The following is a 21,682-nucleotide window of genomic DNA, read 5'->3' on the forward strand; positions in this document are numbered from 1 at the left end:
CTTGTTTACTGGTTATTTGATTTCAGTGTAAGCAACATCCTAGACACAGCTAAACAATATCCTAGGCACGTTTCCACGCCCAAGATATGATTGGTATATGAAAGAATGGTTCCATACAGCAAATCACTTGCCAAACGGCGCACAAAGCAAAGGACAACACAAGAGAACATACCACATTCTTGCATGAAGGCACACTCTTAACATTAAAAGCAGTGAACAAGGACAATGTATGAACCGAAAATCGACAGCTACTAAATTCGCCAGACCAATGTTTCGGCAGTGATAGAGGCGAGAGCGACAGAATCCCTAACTTCCCAGTTGCAAACATACAAACCGCCGTAGAGAAGAAACTGTTTTCTAGTACCATGATGTAGTGATGTACTCGTACTACACAAGAGCAGATAATTCTGCCTGCAGCTTGGGACTCCCAAGGATCAGAGCTCAAAATGACCAAAATAGCGTGCTTGTTTCCTCTTTATAAATCTGGATATACTGGAGACGTCGCCTTGAATAATCGTCCGGCCATCTTCCATGTAAATAGCGCCATCTGCGTATCTGAGTTCTTCCAGCCGATGAGTCACCCACAGTGCCGCAACCTCCCCACTAGCAGTTACAGAGTTCCTCACCGCCTTGACCACGCCCATCTGCACTTTCATGAAGCCAAGATCACCAAGATTACAATGTCCATAACAATCAAGTACTGCATAACTACAAGGTAAGAGTAGGCCTGCTAAGTGGTAACTACCAGTCAATCAAAAAGGATGATAACTACATATCAGAAACAGGAAAATATAACAATTTCTTATATTTTCAACAACCAACAGAGGATTTTCCATACATAATACAGTGTAGGTTAGCCATAGCTTCTAAGGCATATCAACAACACAACAAATGCGATAGAAGCATCAGAAAATTATATGTAATATAGTCCAAAATCGTAATGTGTTTATGAACCATGGCTACACCAATTTTAATGAACTACAGACTGTTGGGAGCTTTAGCGCAATTGCCAAACTACAGTTCCAGTTCGAAATGAAATGGTAACTGAAGATTGCTCTAGCAAAGGTACCTCGTGATCATATATCTTAGTGCATGTTATTAAAAACTAAACATGAATAATCATAATACCTGATCATATTCGTCCAAGAATGTGGTCAGCTCATCCAGCAGTAGTACTTTGGATGCTTCAGCTAAAGCACCAGCAATGGCAACTCTCTGTTTCTGCCCACCACTCAGAGTTTGGATTGGCCTCTGTTTTGGATGAAGGATGTTTGTGAACCTTGTGCAGACAATAGTAGATTATAATCCAAAATGTGCATGTCAGCTGCCTACTTGAGAGTAGCTCAACATTCCAACTGCATCCAGAGATTGTGACACTCTTGACCTAACCTCATCCAATGAAAGATTGAGCTTACCAAGACCAAATGCAACATCGGATTCTACCGTGGGCATCACAACCTGCATCCAAAAGACAGAATTCAATATGCAGCAAAACTTCATTTAATTTGGGACAATTGCATTGCTAACAAAGCTCCCAAGCATCCACAATACAAACATCCTATGAATTCGAAGCCACTTTGATAATGCGTTATGGCATAGTTGCAGGTAAAAACTCATCAAAGAACCAGTGATAACCTGGTGATCAGGATTTTGGAAGACATAGCTGAATGGCCTATTAATATGCACTGTACCAGCAGATGGATTTTGAAAACCTGCCAAAACCTACAAAAGAACAAGAAGTTAGCATCCCATTGAGGTACTAGTAGAAAGAAACCCTATCAAAGTTTTGTATTCCATGTAAGCAGAAAGAAAAACATGCAAGCAAATAAACTGATCTAGAACCAAATTTTGTATCACTCTGCTTTACAAAATATATTCTAACAATACCAGAATAGATTATGCAACTTCTCTAAGAATACTTCCTTCCTAGTTCTGTCATAATTTTTATTCAGGTTGAAGTTGAACATATATCCTGAGAAATGTGAAATTACCATGTCGATCAGGTGTTCAGTGCTCAATTGGTCGAATGTACTTGATACAACATGCACAGTATCTGATGCATGATTGCTCATTTACACGTGAAGATCCTGGTAGTTATGCTACAGGATATATTTACTATCAGTTATCGAATTAAATTTCCTGTTGGCTCCTGATGGTGGCTGATATATTTTTTCTCAAGCAACTCGAATGACCGCAAACTCAGCAAATTCTGAGCCATTCCTAGGTCTCACAGACCTTATCTCGGTAAAAAGCCGGGACAATCCAAAGATTCAAATGGCTACCATTCAGCATTTCGATTTCTGATAAAGTACACATACTCTGCCTAGTCCTCCAAAGATATATTTTATGAGAACTGAATCAAACACGACCAGACTGTGCTTGTGGTATCGTACTCACTCCATGAGTTGGTTCTACACACTAAAGAAGAAAATTCTCTTTAAGAACAGACCAGCTACTCAACCATGGGTCTTGGAACTGATCATTTGCATACGGTATTTCGGTCAATTGCCTGATGAGCACAGCTACCGCCGGTCTATCGATAAAAATGCGCGTGGAAACAAGCACCAGACTCTTAGTCCTACTAGTTGAGAAAAGATAGACCTTGAGGAGGGTGGACTTGCCGCAGCCGTTGGGGCCGAGGAGCATCCAGAGCTGCCCCGGCGGGACGCACAGTGAGCAGTCCTTGAGAACCGGCAGCACCACCCCCCGCCTCGTCGTCACCGAAAATCCCACCCCGCGGCCCTCGATGGCCGGCGGGGGCGACGGAGGGGAGGCCGAGGCGGCCACACGGCGGCGGGTGGAAGGGGGAGCGGTCGGGGTAGCTCGTCCGGCGGCGCAGCAGGGCGGGTGAGGGTAGCAGCGGAAGGGGCTGGCGCCGCCGGTGAGGCTGTGCGCCATCGTCGGCGAGGGCGATAAGAGGTGATGGGCCTGGGCCGGTACACTGGGAGGCTAGAAGAAGACGAGAAACCAACCCCTTCAAGCTTAAGCCTAATCGGCCCACTATCTGAAAGCCTGTCCACAGAAGAGGAAAAATGGATCCGCTATCCTCACAAAGATCGCGTGGGCCGTGGGTGGTTACGATCTGACTGACAGCTGCGTCTGACGACTGTGTACTTCCTTTGGCTGCCGGTGTCGTACATGCGTACTGCACAGGCGCCGCGCCGCGCCGGCCCGCCCGCACATATACACCCACGCGGGCGCGGGCGCAGATGCAACAAACGCACAGAACGCCACCAGATCATCATCGGCGTCCAGCGCGCGATGGACATGGGAATGGGAGGGCACGGCGTGGGCATGGGCGGCGCCGCCGCCCCGGCGGCGGCGGCGGCGCACGGGGGCATGCGGATGCACTACATGCACATGACCTTCTACTGGGGCAAGAACTCGGAGATCCTCTTCCACGGGTGGCCCGGCTCCAGCGGTGGCATGTACGCGCTCGCGCTCCTCGTCGTCTTCGCTCTCGCCGTGCTCGTGGAGTGCCTCTCCTCCTCCCGCTGGCTCGAGTCCCGCCTCTCCTCCCGCGACCGGCCCGCGGCAGCGGGGGCGGCGCGCGCCGCCGTGCACGCGCTGCGCGTCGGGATGGCGTACGTCCTCATGCTCGCGCTCATGTCGTTCAACGTCGGCGTGCTCCTCGTGGCAGTCGCTGGCCACGCGGTGGGGTTCCTGCTGTTCAGGGCCGGCCTGTTCGGCGGACAGGCGCAGGTGGAGGACGGAGCCAAGGACTACCTCGCGCCGGCGGCGTGCTGCTAGGTCTTCTTATCGGCATCATTCATGGGTTTGGAAAGTTTGGTGGTGTGATCCTGTTAATCTGGGTGATTGCGATCTCACCATTCACAACCGTTCTTGTTTGGTTGCATCTTGCATATCGACCGGGATTAACTTTTTTGTCATTTGATTGAGATGCTGGATTTAGTTGTTGGTGTGTGCTCGCTATGTTATCTCATTGATGGCCTTGGTAAATGCTTTGGCTAGTAGCCATCCACTCATCGATGTAGGGTTGGCTATTATATTGAGGCAAGAGCACGACAGATTCACAATTTTGCAATGGATGAGATGATTTAGTTCACAAACTTGCAAAAGGTGATCACCTCATCCTTAAACTTGCAATGGATGTGAAAATTTAGTCCAGAGGCAATCACAAGTTGACAAATGGCGCCACACTGGCCGCGTCATGGCACACCCGCTCGGCCCGGCATTTTTACGAAAAACCCCTCCACCTTTATAGAAATCATGAACGCTGTTGCGCTTGCGCCTACGTGCCGAGGGCGGTGCCAGCAAACCTGGCTAGGATTGGCGGCTGCCATACCTCAAATTCCATCAATAAATATACTGATATATATACAAATACTAGTATGTGTGCATTTTGATTATAATTGATAAGGTATTGTACGTGTTGAGCCAGCTGAGTTGATTGCTGACTTGTTGATGGTCATGCATCGGCAAGTGGTCTTGCGAGTTACACTCCACGCACAAATCAACACATGTTCGCCGGTTTTAAAATTCTGGAAAGTGGAAATCCTTTCGCTGCATGGCCGAATGTGTGCAGCAGCAAACAACAAGCAGGGAGCGGCAGTGGTCAGGACTGAATCGGGCCATACAAGGACGCAAGCGCGACTGAGACACTAGTAGAAAACAGGGCTTTGGTCCAGTCTGGGTCAGCCCATTAGTCCCGGTTCAGTCCAGAACCGGGATCAATGGGGGCATTGGTCCCGGTTCGTAAGCCCAAGGGGCCGGCCGGGCCACGTGGGCATTGGTCCTGGTTCATCTGGACCTTTTGGTCCCGGTTGGTGGGATGAACCGGGACCAATGGGCCTCGCTCCTGGCTCACCACCATTGGTCCCGGTTGGTGGCTTGAACCGGGACCAAAGGCTCCCCTTTAGTCCCGGTTCATGTCACCAACCGAGACCAATGAGGTGCCTATATATACCCCTCGCTTGCGAGCAGAGCACCCCAGTGCTCTGTTTTTCTCTGGCCGAGGGGGGAGGGCTTGGTGGTGCTCTAGCTCACCTCCTATGCACACAAGGTGTTCGATGGAATGCCCGAGCCACACTACTTAAGCTTTCTCCTCTCCAAGCTCGACCTCCAAGCTCCATTTTCCATAATATTTGTCTAGGTTTAGCGGTCCGTCACGCCCCGTCCCCGTCTTCACCGCCGTCGATCATCCGCGCCGAGCTCATCGCCGGCACCACCGTGGTGAGCCTCTTGTTCTTATCTTCTTTCTGAAAGGAAAAATATTCTTACTTGTATGTTTACATAGATACACTGGTAGAAAAAGGGCCTATAGTCCCGGTTCGTAAGGGCCTTTAGTCCCGGTTCAGGAACCGGGACTAAAGTGTCGGTACTAATACCTCCACCCTTTAGTCCCGGTTCAATCCAGAACCGGGACTAAAGGCCCTCCACGTGGGCAGTGCGCAGAGCCCAGTCAGGAGACCCTTTGGTCCCGGTTGGTGGGACCAAAGGGTCTCCTGACTGGGCTCTGCGCACTGCCCACGTGGAGGGCCTTTAGTCCCGGTTGGTGGCACCAACCGGGACCAATAGGCATCCACGCGTCAGCACTTCTGTGGCTGGGGTTTTTGTTTTTTTTTGAAAGGGGGGGGGGTTGGGGGTTTTAGGGGGTTAATTTAGGTGTTTCATATATTGTGTTAGCTAGTTATAATTAATAGAGAGAAGTGTCCTCTGTTATGTCTGTGCTTGGTCGACGCTACGTACTATACATACGTATATAGAGAGGACTAGACACGCTAGCTAGCTAGTAAGCAAACGAAGGAAACAGAAGATCGTCATGAACATATATGCATATATACAGAGAGAAGTGATATCGACCACCTCTCCTTCTCCGAGAGATTGGTCGAACAACAAGTTCTCGTATATCTATCTGACACTACCGGCTACATATATACAGTAATTATCTCTTACAAATATAATCATACGGACTCAGGGTTAACATAGAATTCTCCGTCTTCAGGGATCACGTGATCAAGAAAGAATGCCGCCAATTCCTCTTGAATTCCTCGCATGCGAGCTGGTGCTAGGAGTTCATCCCGCTTCCGAAACATCTAATTTAAAGAAGGGGGTCAATACATATATATATGAATGAATGAAACTCAACACAAATGATGGTAATAAAATAAAATTGTGAATGTTGTTATTTACGTACTTCATATTGTTCGTCAGTGTAGCCCCGCTCACAGGTCGTGTGGCGGATGGACTCGCAAACATAGTAACCACAGAAATCATTCCCTTGTTGCTGCCACAACCACTTTACAAGAAATAGAGGTTAATCAAACTGATAAGCAAGAATGCCAAATGGTATTGATGAAACTAGCGCTTGAATGACTAGTAGATGCGCTTAAAATGCTACTATAGCTAGTACTTACTTTCGGGTGTCTAAATTGCAGCTCCTTCGGCAGTCCCGGAGCTTTTCTGGTGAATTTTCTCCAAACCCTGCCGGACAAAGAAAACAATTACTTGATATATCAGGAAATGAACAAAGTTGCTGATATGGTGGATAATGATCGATTTAACTTACTTCTCGAGTATTTGAGTCATGTCTGCATAGTCCTTGGGATCTTTTCGTCTTGAGTCTAAGACGGTTACTAGTCCCTGCTCAAGCTTAATATGTAGGAGAATATAGTGGAAACTGCACACGCATGCATAACTCATCAATTACATTACTATAACCTTGACTAATATATAAGGGAAACCGAATGCGCACAAGACAGTAACACTCACTTGAAGTTGTAAGGAAAGAGTATTATATCTTTGTTTTGATTTATTATCAACAATTCTAGCATGCTGGCCTCGGTTTCTGCGGCATGAAATTTAACCTGAGTTGCATCTATGAGATTTGTGTTAATGAACCCAATATCACCGACTTGTCTTTTCTTCAATTCGATGATCTTCAATCTGCATAATATAGTGAGGATGATTATAAATACATGCAATGAAAGAGCTAAGCTATATAGAGAAACTTAATGACAGAAGTAGTACTACTTACAGACAGTAGCAGGTGACAGTTGCTTTATCGAGGGCCAATTGATTGAAGAACTGATAGAACTCCTCAAATGGAACAGGCAACAGATCAATTCCAACGAGGTCATGCTCCGGTTTAACTCTCGCATACAAAGTACTCCTCCCCCCAGAGTCTCTGCAGATTTTCAAGTACCAATCATGCAATCTTCGCATCATCGTTGATAGAGATCTTTCATCTTTGACGAGAGGCTTCCCGTACTCGTATCTTTGTATCTGCACGTCCATGGGGTCATAATGTACATCGTCGGGCAGGTAATCTGCAGGACTGCTATAACCGGGCACCATCCTCGGATCATTATCGATGTTGTGGCTAGGCACCTTGAGCGGGGGGCACGATTGCTTCGCTTGTTCGCCGAGCTGGGCAATTTGTTTCCCAGCTCGTCGTTGTTTCAGCCTTTGATCACTGACAGTACTTCCCGACCGCTCCGCTTCGGCAAATTCCTTTCCAATAATGCGGTCATAGTTTCCTTTCGGCGAATCAGACTTCGGTGGTTTTGTCAGGGCAGCCAGAGTGCGCTTCACTTTCACCCGATCTACCTTCTCCTCCGGAGGTGGATGTTTCTTTGCTTTCACCCCTTCAAAGAATTTCTTCACTTCTTCTCGCGCGATCTCGGCGTTCTCCTCTTGGGTCCTCTCGTATGGTAACTTCTCTGGAGTCTTCAGAGAAGGACCGAATCTGTATGTCCTCCCGCCTCTGGTTGTACTGCTAGACGCCGACCGAGCAGACGTAGCGGTTGTCTTCTTTACTTGCTTAAGCGGCGGAGGAGAAGGACTACGACGCGCCGGAGCGGCTGGAGCGGCGGCAGGTCTCTTCCGCCCTTGCTGACGAGGCGGAGAAGGAGGAGGCGGGCTGCTCGGGCGCGTCGGCGCAGGCGGAGAAGGAGGCGGAGTGCCGCCGCGCGCCGGAGAAGGAGCCGGCCGAGGGCCCTGATCGTCACTCGCCGGAGGAGGAGGAGGCGGTGGAGGCTGAGTGCCCTGACTCGCCGGAGGAGGAGGAGGAGGCGGTGGCGTCCAGTTCGGAAGGTTGATGAGGTCCTTCCGCCATAGGCATGGAGTCTTCAGAGCAGACCCCAGCCGAGTCTCCCCTTCACCGGTAGGGTGGTCAAGCTGGAGGTCCTCAAATCCCTCCGTTATCTCATCCACCATCACCCTAGCATATCCTTCTGGAATCGGTCGGCAGTGAAAAGTTGCGCCGGGTTCAGTAGGATAAACAGAGCCAGCAGCCGCCTTGACCTTCAAATTCATCCATTGCGTCATAAGGTGGCAATTTTGAGACTCCGTGATAGCATCCACGGGATAGCTGGCAGGAGCCGTCAAGGCATGCTCTAGCTGAAGCAGCTCGGTGGAAGCCACGCTGCTTCTGCGCTGAGATGGCGGGGTAGCTTCGGGGGAGGCTTCGGCAGTACGTTTGCTGCGATTTGCTTCTCGTTCCTCTATCGCGTCCACCCTTGCTTGCAGCGCCTGCATTTGGGTCTGCTGCACTTTTTTCCTCCTCTCATGGGATTTGTAACCGCCTGCGTCCGGAAACCCAACCTTCCACGGAACGGAGCCTGGCGTGCCTCGTGTCCGTCCAGGGTGCTCAGGATTCCCGAGGGCCATTGTGAGCTCGTCGTTCTCTCTGTCTGGAAAGAACGTCCCTTCCTGCGTTGCTTTGATATACTGCTTAAGCTTACTGACTGGTATGTCCATTTGATCGTTCGTCCAAATGCACTTCCCTGTTTCAGGGTCCAGGGTTCCGCCAGCCCCGAAGAACCAAGTCCGGCAACGGTCTGGCCAGTTATTTGTCTCTGGTTCGATCCCTTTATGAACCAGATCATTCTCACTCTTGGACCACTTAGGCCGGGCTACGAGGTAGCCACCTGACCCCGTGCGATGGTGAAGCTTCTTCTTCGCAGCATTTTGCTTGTTTGTCGCCGACATCTTCTTACTCTTTTCTGATGTCTTGTGGGCCACAAATGCGGGCCAGTGATCTCTGATCTTCTCATATCTGCCCTTGAATTCTGGTGTCTCATTTTTTTCGACAAACTTATTCAGCTCTTTCTTCCACCTTCTGAATAGTTCTGCCATCCTCTTTAGAGCAAAAGACTTGATTAATTTCTCTTTAACTGGGTTCTCTGGATTATCCTCAGGCGGTAGGGTGAAATTTGACTTCAGCTCAGTCCAAAGATCATTTTTCTGCATATCATTGACATAAGACACCTCAGGGTCTTCTGTAGTTGGCTTAAACCATTGCTGGATGCTTATCGGGATCTTGTCCCTAACCAGAACCCCGCACTGAGCAACAAATGCGCTCTTTGTCCGGAGGGGTTCAATAGGTTGGCCGTCGGGCGCGATTGCTATGATCTCAAACTTTTCATCCGAGCTCAACTTTTTCTTCGGGCCTCGTCTCTTTACCGAAGTTGTGCTCGATTCGGAGGGCTAGAAAAAGAACAAAGACTTAATTAATATGTGTACATACCAAAACAATGAATGCATCAATCAGCTAGTCAGCATAGGCTTAACTAATATATATACCTGGCCGGACTCGGTTCGGTCACCGGAGCCGTCATCACGGTCTCCTTCTTGCATCGGCATTGGGTCACCGGAGCCGTCCTCATGTTCTTCTTCTTGCACCGGCATTAGGTCACCGTAGCCAGCTTGTTCACCCTGTCCTTCCAGACCATCGGTTTCGTTGAGAAACAACGAGATGGCATCACTTCCTTCTGCGATTATGTCCCTCAACAACGCTTCTTTTGTTGCTTCATCTAGGGCGGTGTCCATAGTTTCTACAAATATTTACAACATGGCAATTATTATTCAAACATGATAGATGGATATATTAGTGCCAAACGTAGAACTAGCTAGCTACCTAATCATAGTAAGCTATCGGGAGGGGGTATATATCGACAACGACGACACTACATCTATGTCCCTCGACGACCCTCGTTCCCGATAAAAAAAAGAGGAAGAAGAAGAAAAATAAGAGGAGAAGAAAGAATAGAGGAGAAGATCTCCTCTATTCTTTCTTCTCCTCTTTTTTTCTTCTTCCTCTTCTTTTTTATCCTCTTCTTCCTCTCATGTTCGATAGGATCGCCGAGGGGTCGGGAGGTTGCGTAGTGTCTCAGGATTCAACAAAACCATGTCTTCATCATTAGGCGAAAGTAACATGTGCATGATGGTACGAAGCTCTTCAAAGTTGTTCTGGAACGGACTCCCAGATAGGATAATCCGCCTTTTGGTACAAAGTTCAGCAAGAGCCTTCCGAATATCGCTATTTGGAAGGCCTTTGCTGAATTGGTACCAAAAGGCGGATTATTCTATCCGGGACTCCATTCCAAAACAACTTTGCAGAACTTCGTACCAACATGCCCTGGTTACTTCCGGCTAATGATGAAGGCATGGATTTCTTCAATACGTTGACACTAGGAAACCTCTCTCGACCCCTCGGCGATCCTCGACCCCTCGAACCCTCGACGACCCTGGAACCCTCGACCCCTAGACGACCCTCTTCTTCCTCTCATGTTCGAGAGGATCGCCGAGGGGTCGGGAGGTTGCCTAGTGTCAAAGGATTCAACAAAACCATGTCTTCATCATTAGGCGAAAGTAACATGTGCATGATGGTACGAAGCTCTTCAAAGTTATTCTGGAACGGAGTCCCAGATAGGATAATTCGCTTTTTGGTACAAAGTTCAGCAAGAGCCTTCCGAATATCGCTATTTGGAAGGCCTTTGCTGAATTCGTACCAAAAAGCGGATTATTCTATCCGAGACTCCATTCCAGAATAACTTTGCAGAACTTCGTACCAACATGCCCTGGTTACTTCCGGCTAATGATGAAGGCATGGATTTCTTCAATACTTTGATACTAGGAAACCTCTCTCTACTTCCGGCTAATAAGAAGAAGAAGAAGAAGAAGAAGAAGAAAAGAAGAAAAAAAAGAGGAGAAGAAGAAAGGAATAGTGGAGAAAAGAGAAAATAGAATATATTCTATTTTATCTTCTTCTCCACTATTCCTTTCTTCTTCTCCTCTTCTTTTTCTTCTTTTTTCTTCTTCTTATTTATTTCTCCTATTCTTTTCGGTAGAGGAAACCCTAAATAGCTAGCAAGTTTCGTGGGTGTGAGATACATGTGGCCTTCGGTGTCGGACACTACATCCACGTCCCACAAGTGACGTGGGCGTCGAAGCCCGCGCCACTTGTGGGATGTGGGTGTAGTGTCCGACACCGACGGTACATGTATCTCACACCGACGATACTTTCTATTTAGGGTTTCTCCTCTACCGCTCCTCGACCTCTCGACGACCCTCGTTCCCGATAAAATAAAGAGGAAGAAGAAGAAGAAAAAAGAAGAGAAGAAAGAATAGAGGAGAAGACTTCCTCTTCTTCCTCTCCTCTTCTTCTCCCTCTTCTTCCCCTTCTTCCTCGCCTCTCTCATGAATGTCCGACGTTCTCGACCCCCCCTATTTTCTCTTCTTCTCCTCTATTCCTTTCTTCCTCTCCTCTTCTTTTTCTTCTTTTTTCTTCTTCTTATTTATTTCTCCTCGTCTTCCTCTCCCCTCTTCTTCTCCTTTCTTCCTCTTCTTATTTCCTTTTTCCTCTCATTCTTTTTCTTCTTCTTCCTTTCTTAAAAATACATGAAGTAGTATTGCTTGTTTTTTTTAAAATAATGATCAAATATAAATTTTAGAAAAAAGTAAAGGTTTTGCCTAATTCATTGTTCATATGAATATACAAACATTTGAACATATCATCATATATATTAACATACATTTTCTTTGCATATGCATATGAACATACATACATACATTTTTCTTTCATATGAACATACATACATACATTTTCTAAAAATCTGAACATACATACATATAAACATACATACATACATTTTCTAAAAATCTGAACATAAACATACATACATATGAACATACATACATACATATAAACATAACATACATACACAAAAAATTCTAAAAATCTGCCTAAAAAATCTAAAAATGTGCCTAAAAAAATTATATGAAAAAAAGCATACATCATCCATCCATCCATATAATGAACATATACATCATCCATATCCATCCATATAATCAACATATGCATATGAAAAAAAATTATATGAAAAGGATCGAGGGGACAGGGAGGAAAGGGGGTCGCCGGAGCCGGACCGAACGGGGAGGAGGGGCGGCGTCGAGGCAGGGGCGGCAGTGGAGGCGGGCGCCGGCGACGACGACAATGGTGGGGGCGGGCCGGGGCACAGGGGCGCGGCCGTGCGTGCTCGGGGACGGGGCAGGGGCACGGGGCGGCGGCCGGCGTGGGCTCGGGCGCGAGGATGGCGGCGGCCGGTGGCGGCGACGGCGACGAGGAGCGCGCGAGCGGCGGCGACGGCGACGAGGAGCGCGCGAGCGATTTGGGCAGCCTGGCGGCGGGGGCAACTGGCGACGGGAGGCGAGGGAGATGTGAAATTTTCACAAGTCCTGGTTATATAGCAAGGGCATTGGTCCCGGTTCGTGGCACCAACCGGGACCAATGCCACCCTTTAGTCCCGGTTGGTGCCACCAACCGGGACCAACGGCCAATTTTCGGCAGCCCAAAGGGCGGGAAGCGGCGGCCTTTGGTCCCAGTTGGTGGCACCAACCGGGACTAAAGGGTGGCATTGGTCCCGGTTGGTGCCACGAACCGGGACCAATGCCCCCTTTAGTCCCGGTTGGAGCCACCAACCGGGACCAATGCCCTTGTGCTGCCCGCGCCCATAAGTTTAGTCCCACATCGCTAGTTGAGAGCGGCCGGCACTGGTTTATAAGGTCTGCTGCCTCTTCCCTCCCGAACTCCTCTGAATAGCAGGCCTATGGGCCTAATTTGACACTGCTTTGCCTGTGGGCCTATTGGGCCTTCTGCGGGCCTGAATCCTGGCCCATGTAGGGTTTCTAGTCGTATTCAGGCCGTGGAGGCCCAGTAGGTGGCATTTTTTTTGGTTTTTTCTTTTTTATTTCTATATTTTTTTGGTTTTTTATTTTTTTATTTCTACTTAAAACTAAATACTTACAGTTTTTTAGTGATTTCTTTTTGCTTTTAGGTCACAAAAATTATAAATTTTCTGTTAGTGCCATTAGTTTTAAATTTTAAATAGTTTAAATTTGAATTTTTAAAAATTTGTGTGAATCACCAGTTTATGAATAACTTTACTATAAAATTAGAATTTTTTCTATTTATTTTTTATTTCTATTTAAAACTAAATACTTACAGTTTTTTAGTGATTTCTTTTTGCTTTTAGGTCACAAAAATTATGAACTTTCTGTTAGTGCCATTAGTTTTAAATTTTAAATAGTTTAAATTTGAATTTTTAAAAATTTGTGTGAATCACTAGTTTATGAATAACTTTACTATAAAATTAGAATTTTTTTCTTCTTTGCTATTTATTTTTATGAATCACTAGTTTGTGAATCACTAGTTTATTTCTATTTAAAATTAGAATAACTTTACTATTGATTTTAGGTCACACAAATTATATTCTTTTTGCTATTGAAGAATATTATAGTTTTATTTTAGTTGATCATAACATAATATTTTAATTGATTGTTTTTATTTTCATAAAAGTTTTGTAGTTCATTCTGTTTGCTATTAATTCATTCTTTGAGCTAAATGACTCTGAAATTGGAAAGCATTTCAAAATGAACTCTGAAAAGGTTGAAAGTTGGCATGGCATCATCATTTCACCCACATAGCATGTTCCAAAAAGTAGAGAGGGTTACGACAAAAACTTGATGCACTTCGTGTACAAAATGGACAATCACTTTCGAAGTATCAAAGTTTCGAACCATAAGACATGAAAGCATTTCAAATGAACTCTGAAAAAGTTGAAAGTTGGGATGGTATCATAATTTCACCCACATAGCATTTGCTTATTGCGGGAGAAAGTCTTCACTTTTTCTTTGCTTGTGTCATTTGCTTATTGCGCCGTAACCATGGATAATCTTCATTGTTTATCAGGATGCTTGGGTCAGCCTTGACATTGAAGGGAGGAATTTCATGAAACTTTTCATAATCTTCAGACATGTCTGTCTTGCCGTCCACTCCCAGGATGTCCCTTTTTCCTGAAAGAACTATGTGGCGCTTTGGCTCATCGTATGATGTATTCGCTTCCTTATCTTTTCTTTTTCTCGGTTTGGTAGACATGTCTTTCACATAGATAACCTGTGCCACATCATTGGCTAGGACGAACAGTTCGTCAGTGTACCCAAGATTTTTCAGATCCACTGTTGTCATTCCGTACTGTGGGTCTACCTGTACCCCGCCGCCTAACAGATTGACCCATTTGCACTTAAACAAAGGGACCTTAAAATCAGGTCCGTAGTCAAGTTCCCATATGTCCACTATGTAACCATAATATGTGTCCTTTCCGCTCTCGGTTGCTGCATCAAAGCGTACACCGCTCTTTTGGTTGGTGCTCTTTTGATCTTGGGCGATCGTGTAAAATGTATTCCCATTTATCTCGTATCCTTTGTAAGTCAATACAGTCAAAGATGGTCCCCTGGACAACAAGTACAACTCATCACAAACAGTGTTGTCACCTCTGAGACGTGTTTCCAACCAACTGCTGAAAGTCGTGATGTGTTCACATGTAATCCAGTCGTCGCACTGCTCCGGGTGTTTGGAGCGCAGACTGTTCTTGTGTTCATCGACATACGGGGTCACCAAGGTAGAGTTCTGTAGAACTGTGTAGTGTTCTTGAGACCAAGAATATCCGTCCCTGCATATTATTGAGTCTCTTCCAAGAGTGCCTTTTCCAGTCAGTGTCCCCTCATACCGTGATTTAGGGAGACCTATCTTGTTAAGGCCAGGAATGAAGTCAACACAAAACCCGATAACATCCTCTGTTTGATGGCCCATGGAGATGCTTCCTTCTGGCCTAGCGCAGTTACGGACATATTTCTTTAGGACTCCCATGAACCTCTCAAAGGGGAACATATTGTGTAGAAATACGGGCCCCAGGATGACAATCTCGTCGACTAGATGAACTAGGACGTGCCTCATGATATTGAAGAAGGATGGTGGGAACACCAGCTCGAAACTGACAAGATATTGCGCCACATCACTCCTTAGCCTTGGTACGATTTCTGGATCGATCACGTTCTGAGAGATTGCATTGAGGAATGCACATAGCTTCACAATGGCTAATCAGACGTTTTCCGGTAGAAGCCCCCTCAATGCAACCGGAAGCAGTTGCGTCATAATCACGTGGCAGTCATGAGACTTTAGGTTCTGAAACTTTTTCTCTGGCATATTTATTATTCCCTTTATATTCGACGAGAAGCCAGTCGTGACCTTCATACTGAGCAGGCATTCAAAGAAGATTTCTTTCTCTTCTTTCGTAAGAGCGTAGCTGGCAGGACCTTTATACTGCTTCGGAGGCATGCCTCTCTTTCGTGCAAATGTTGCAGGTCCTCTCGTACCTCAGGTGTATCTTTTGTCTTCCCATACACGCCCAAGAAGCCTAGCAGGTTCACGCAAAGGTTCTTCGTCACGTGCATCACGTCGATTGAGGAGCGGACCTCTAGGTCTTTCCAGTAGGGTAGGTCCCAAAATATAGATTTCTTCTTCCACATGGGTGCGTGTCCCTCAGCGTCATTCGGAACAGCTAGTCCACCGGGACCCTTTCCAAAGATTACGTAGTGTAAATCATTGACCATAGCAAGCACGTGATCACCGGTGCGCATGGCGGGCTTCTTCCGGTGATCTGCCTCGCCTTTGAAATGCTTGCCTTTCTTTCGACATTGATGGTTGGTCGGAAGAAATCAACGATGGCCCAGGTACACATTTTTCCTGCATTTGTCCAGGTATATACTTTCAGTGTCATCTAAACAGTGCGTGCATGCGTGGTATCCTTTGTTTGTCTGTCCTGAAAGGTTACTGAGAGCGGGCCAATCGTTGATGGTCACGAACAGCAACGCCTTAAGGTTAAATTCCTCCTGTCTGTGCTCATCCCACGTACGTACACCGTTTCCATTCCACAGCTGTAAAAGTTCTTCAACTAATGGCCTTAGGTACACATCAATTTCGTTGCCGGGTTGCTTAGGGCCTTGGATGAGAACTGGCATCATAATGAACTTCCGCTTCATGCACATCCAAGGAGGAAGGTTATACATACATAGAGTCACGGGCCTGGTGCTGTGATTGCTGCTCTGCTCCCCGAAAGGATTAATGCCATCCGCGCTTAAAGCAAACCATACATTCCTTGGGTCCTTTGCAAACTCATCCCAGTACTTTCTCTCGATTTTTCTCCACTGCGACCCGTCAGCGGGTGCTCTCAACTTCCCATCTTTCTTTCGGTTCTCACTGTGCCATCGCATCAACTTGGCATGCTCTTCGTTTCTGAACAGACGTTTCAACCGTGGTATTATAGGAGCATACCACATCACCTTCGCAGGAACCCTCTTCCTGAGGGGCTCGCCGTCAACATCACCAGGGTCATCTCGTCTGATCTTATACCGCAACGCACCGCATACCGGGCATGCGTTCAGATCCTTGTATGCACCGCGGTAGAGGATGCAGTCATTAGGGCATGCATGTATCTTCTCCACCTCCAATCCTAGAGGGCATACGACCTTCTTTGCTGCGTATGTACTGTCGGGCAATTCGTTATCGTTTGGAAGCTTCTTCTTCAATATTTTCAGTAGCTTCTCAAATCCTTTGTCAGCCACAGCATTCTCTGCCTTCCACTGCAGCAATTCCAGTACGGTACCGAGCTTTGTGTTGCCATCTTCGCAATTGGGGTATAACCCTTTTTTGTGATCCTCTAACATGCGATCGAACTTCAGCTTCTCCTTTTGACTAATGCATTGCGTCCTTGCATCGACAATGACCCGGCGGAGATCATCATCATCGGGCACATCGTCTGGTTCCTCTTGATCTTCAGCAGCTTCGCCCGTGGCAGCATCATTGGGCACATCGTCTGGTTCCTCTTGATCTTCACCAGCTCCCCCCGTTGCAGCATCACCGTATTCAGGGGGCACATAGTTGTCATCGTACTCTTCTTCTTCGCCGTCTTCCATCATAACCCCTATTTCTCCGTGCCTCGTCCAAACATTATAGTGTGGCATGAAACCCTTGTAAAGCAGGTGGGAGTGAAGGATTTTCCGGTTAGAGTAAGACCTCGTATTCCCACATTCAGTGCATGGACAACACATAAAACCATTCTGCTTGTTTGCCTCAGCCGCATTGAGAAACTCATGCACGCCCTTAATGTACTCGCGGGTGTGTCTGTCACCGTACATCCATTGCCGGTTCATCTGCGTGCATTATATATAATTAAGTGTCCAAATTAATAGAAGTTCATCATCACATTAAAACCAAAGTGCATACATAGTTCTCATCTAACAACATATAGCTCTTCAGAGCATCTAATTAATTAAACCATACATTGAAACTATGTAAAACATTTCAATGCGAAAACAAATGCGATCATAATCGCAACCAAGGTAACAATTGGTCCAACGGCATAATGATACCAAGCCTCGGTATGAATGGCATATTTTCTAATCTTTCTAATCTTCAAGCGCATTGCATCCATCTTGATCTTGTGATCATCGACGACATCCGCAACATGCAACTCCAATATCATCTTCTCCTCCTCAATTTTTTTTTATTTTTTCCTTCAACAAATTATTTTCTTCTTCAACTAAATTTAACCTCTCGACAATAGGGTCGGTTGGCATTTCGGATTCACATACATCCTAGATAAATAAAATCTATGTCACGTTGGTCGGCATAATTTTCATAAACAATAAATGAACCAATATTTATGAAGATAATATACATACCAAATCCGAATCATAGACAGGACGAGGGCCGACGGGGGCGGATACCAAAACCATCGCACTATATAAGATGCAATAATAAATGTAAGAAAATGATACAAGTATCTATCTAAACAGACAAGTAAGAATATTTTTCCTTTCAGAAAGAAGATAAGAACAAGAGGCTCACCACGGTGGTGTCGGTGATGAGATCAGCGCGGGTGATCGACGGCGGTGAAGACGGGGACGGGGCGTGACGGACCGCTAAATCTAGACAAATCTCGAGGAAAATGGAGCTTGGAGGTCGAGCTTCGAGAGGAGAAAGTTTAAGTAGTGTGGCTCGGGCATTCCATCGAACACCTCATGTGCATAGGAGGTGAGCTAGAGCACCACAAACCCCTTCCCTCGCCGGCCAGAGAAAAACAGAGCACTGGAGTGCTCTGCTCGTGGGCGAGGGTATATATAGGCACCTCATTGGTCCCGGTTTGTGGCAAGAACCGGGACTAAAGGGGAGCCTTTGGTCCCGGTTCAGGCCACCAACCGGGACCAATGGTGGTGGGCCAGGAGCGAGGCCCATTGGTCCCGGTTCGTCCCACCAACCGGGACCAAAAGGTCCAGACGAACCGGGACCAATGGCCCACGTGGCCCGGCCGGCCCCCTGGGCTCACGAACCGGGACCAATGCCCACATTAGTCCCGGTTCTACACTGAACCGGGACTAATGGGATGAGCCGGCCTGGACCATAGCCCTGTTTTCTACTAGTGATACTTGAATTATTTTCTTACTTTTATTATTGCATCTTATATAGTGCGATGGTTTTGGTATCCGCCCCCGTCGGCCCTCGTCCTGTCTATGATTCGGATGTGGTATATATATTATCTTTATAACTATTGGTTCATTTATTGTTTATGAAAATTATGCCGACCAACATGACATAGATTTTATTTATGTAGGATGTATGTGAATAGGAAATGCCAACCGACCCTATTGTCGAGAGGTTAAATTTAGTTGAAGAAGAAAATAATTTGTTGAAGGAAAAAATAAAAAAATTGAGGAGGAGAAGATGATATTGGAGTTGCATGTTGCGGATGTCGTCGATGATCACAAGATCAAGATGGATGCAATGCGCTTGAAGATTAGAAAGATTAGAAAATATGCCATTCATAGCGAGGCTTGGTATCATTATGCCGTTGGATCAATTGTTACCTTGGTTGCGATTATGATTGCATTTGTTTTCGCATTGAAATGTTTTACATAGTTTCAATGTATGGTTTAATTAATTAGATGCTCTGAAGAGCTATATGTTGTTAGATGAGAACTATGTATGCACTTTGGTTTTAATGTGATGATGAACTTCTATTAATTTGGACACTTAATTATATATAATGCACGCAGATGAACCGGCAATGGATGTACGGTGACAGACACACCTGCGAGTACATTAAGGGCGTGCATGAGTTTCTCAATGCGGCTGAGGCAAACAAGCAGAATGGTTTCATGTGTTGTCCATGCACTGAATGTGGGAATACGAGGTCTTACTCTAACCGAAAAATCCTTCACTCCCACCTACTTTACAAGGGTTTCATGCCACACTATAATGTTTGGACGAGGCATGGAGAAATAGGGGTTATGATGGAAGACGGCGAAGAAGAAGAGTACGATGACAACTATGTGCCCCCTGAATACGGTGATGCTGCAACGGGGGGAGCTGGTGAAGATCAAGAGGAACCAGACGATGTGCCCAATGATGCTGCAACGGGTGAAGCTGCTGAAGATCAAGAGGAACCAGACGATGTGCCCGGTGATGATGATCTCCGCCGGGTCATTGTCGATGTAAGGACGCAATGCGAAAGTCAAAAGGAGAAGCTGAAGTTCGATCGCATGTTAGAGGATCACAAAAAAGGGTTATACCCCAATTGCGAAGATGGCAACACAAAGCTCGGTACCGTACTAGAATTGCTGCAGTGGAAGGCAGAGAATGCTGTGGCTGACAAAGGATTTGAGAAGCTACTGAAAATATTGAAGAAGATTCCAAAGGATAACGAATTGCCCGACAGTACATACGCAGCAAAGAAGGTCGTATGCCCTCTAGGATTGGAGGTGGAGAAGATACATGCATGCCCTAATGACTGCATCCTCTACCGCGGTGCATACAAGGATCTGAATGCATGCCCGGTATGCGGTGCATTGCGGTATAAGATCAGACGAGATGACCCTGGTGATGTTGATGGCGAGCCCCTCAGGAAGAGGGTTCCTGCGAAGGTGATGTGGTATGCTCCTATAATACCACGGTTGAAACGTCTGTTCAGAAACGAAGAGCATGCCAAGTTGATGCAATGGCACAGTGAGAACCGAAAGAAAGATGGGAAGTTGAGAGCACCCGCTGACGGGTCGCAGTGGAGAAAAATCGAGAGAAAGTACTGGGATGAGTTTGCAAAGGACCCAAGGAATGTATGGTTTGCTTTAAGCGCGTATGGCATTAATCCTTTCGGGGAGCAGAGCAGCAATCATAGCACCTGGCCCGTGACTCTATGTATGTATAACCTTCCTCCTTGGATGTGCATGAAGCGGAAGTTCATTATGATGCCAGTTCTCATCCAAGGCCCTAAGCAACCCGGCAACGACATTGATGTGTACCTAAGGCCATTAGTTGAAGAACTTTTACAAGTGTGGAATGGAAACGGTGTACATACGTGGAATGAGCACAGACAGGAGGAATTTAACCTTAAGGCGTTGCTGTTCGTGACCATCAACGATTGGCCCGCTCTCAGTAACCTTTCAGGACAGACAAACAAAGGATACCACGCATGCACGCACTGTTTAGATGACACTGAAAGTAGATACTTGGACAAATGCAGGAAAAATGTGTACCTGGGCCATCGTCGATTTCTTCCGACCAACCATCAATGTCGAAAGAAAGGCAAGCATTTCAAAGGCGAGGTAGATCACCGGAAGAAGCCCGCCATGCGTACCGGTGATCACGTACTTGCTATGGTCAATGATTTACACTACGTAATCTTTGGAAAGGGTCCCGGTGGACTAGCTGTTTCGAATGACGCTGAGGGACACGCACCCATGTGGAAGAAGAAATCTATATTTTGGGACCTACCCTACTGGAAAGACCTAGAGGTCCGCTCTTCAATCGACGTGATACACGTGACGAAGAACCTTTGCGTGAACCTGCTAGGCTTCTTGGGCGTGTATGGGAAGACAAAAGATACACCTGAGGCATGAGAGGACCTGCAATGTTTGCACGAAAAAGACGGCATGCCTCCGAAGCAGTATAAAGGTCCTGCCAGCTACGCTCTTACGAAAGAAGAGAAAGAAATCTTCTTTGAATGCCTGCTCAGTATGAAGGTCACGACTGGCTTCTCCTCGAATATAAAGGGAATAATAAATATGTCAGAGAAAAAGTTTCAGAACCTAAAGTCTCATGACTGCCACGTGATTATGACGCAACTGCTTCCGGTTGCATTGAGGGGGCTTCTACCGGAAAACGTCCGATTAGTCATTGTGAAGCTATGTGCATTCCTCAATGCAATCCCTCAGAAGGTGATCGATCCAGAAATCGTACCAAGGCTAAGGAGTGATGTGGCGCAATGTCTTGTCAGTTTCGAGCTGGTGTTCCCACCATCCTTCTTCAATATCATGACGCACGTCCTAGTTCATCTAGTCGACGAGATTGTCATCCTGGGGCCCGTATTTCTACACAATATGTTCCCCTTTGAGAGGTTCATGGGAGTCCTAAAGAAATATGTCCGTAACCGCGCTAGGCCAGAAGGAAGCATCTCCATGGGCCATCAAACAAAGGATGTTATCGGGTTTTGTGTTGACTTCATTCCTGGCCTTAAGAAGATAGGTCTCCCTTCGAGGGTCAGGGTCG

General features: G+C 46.5%; 2 protein-coding genes across 2 annotated transcripts; one reads left to right on the plus strand and one right to left on the minus strand.

Annotated features, from left to right (window-relative positions):
* Positions 1-169: 169 nt before the first annotated feature.
* On the minus strand, positions 170-2,998 carry ABCI10 (ABC transporter family protein). Its single transcript, XM_087547630.1, has 5 exons — positions 2,602-2,998; positions 1,636-1,722; positions 1,333-1,458; positions 1,129-1,251; positions 170-644 (listed from the first exon to the last, which is right to left on the minus strand). Exons 1-5 carry the CDS (start codon positions 2,896-2,898, stop codon positions 435-437), a joined length of 843 nt encoding a protein of 280 aa, XP_087403756.1. The 5' UTR covers positions 2,899-2,998; the 3' UTR covers positions 170-434.
* Positions 2,993-3,938, plus strand: LOC125548675 (copper transporter 3-like). Its single transcript, XM_048712234.2, has one exon. It carries the CDS (start codon positions 3,139-3,141, stop codon positions 3,748-3,750), a length of 612 nt encoding a protein of 203 aa, XP_048568191.2. The 5' UTR covers positions 2,993-3,138; the 3' UTR covers positions 3,751-3,938.
* Positions 3,939-21,682: the final 17,744 nt, after the last annotated feature.

This window comes from Triticum urartu, chromosome 3A (assembly GCF_056163025.1).
Source record: "Triticum urartu cultivar PI428250 chromosome 3A, HENAU_Tu73, whole genome shotgun sequence".
NCBI classification, from domain to species: domain Eukaryota; kingdom Viridiplantae; phylum Streptophyta; class Magnoliopsida; order Poales; family Poaceae; genus Triticum; species Triticum urartu.

Bases quoted from the DNA above. Each gene is read 5' to 3' on its own strand.
- ABCI10 (XM_087547630.1), bottom strand. From the start codon at position 2,898: ATGGCGCACAGCCTCACCGGCGGCGCCAGCCCCTTCCGCTGCTACCCT. The intron at 1,459-1,635 runs GTTATCACTGGT...TTTTGGATGCAG, and splicing joins TCCAAAATCCTGATCACCAG to GTTGTGATGCCCACGGTAGA. The intron at 1,252-1,332 runs GTAGGCAGCTGA...CATCCAAAACAG, and splicing joins GAATGTTGAGCTACTCTCAA to AGGCCAATCCAAACTCTGAG.
- LOC125548675 (XM_048712234.2), top strand. From the start codon at position 3,139: ATGCGTACTGCACAGGCGCCGCGCCGCGCCGGCCCGCCCGCACATATA.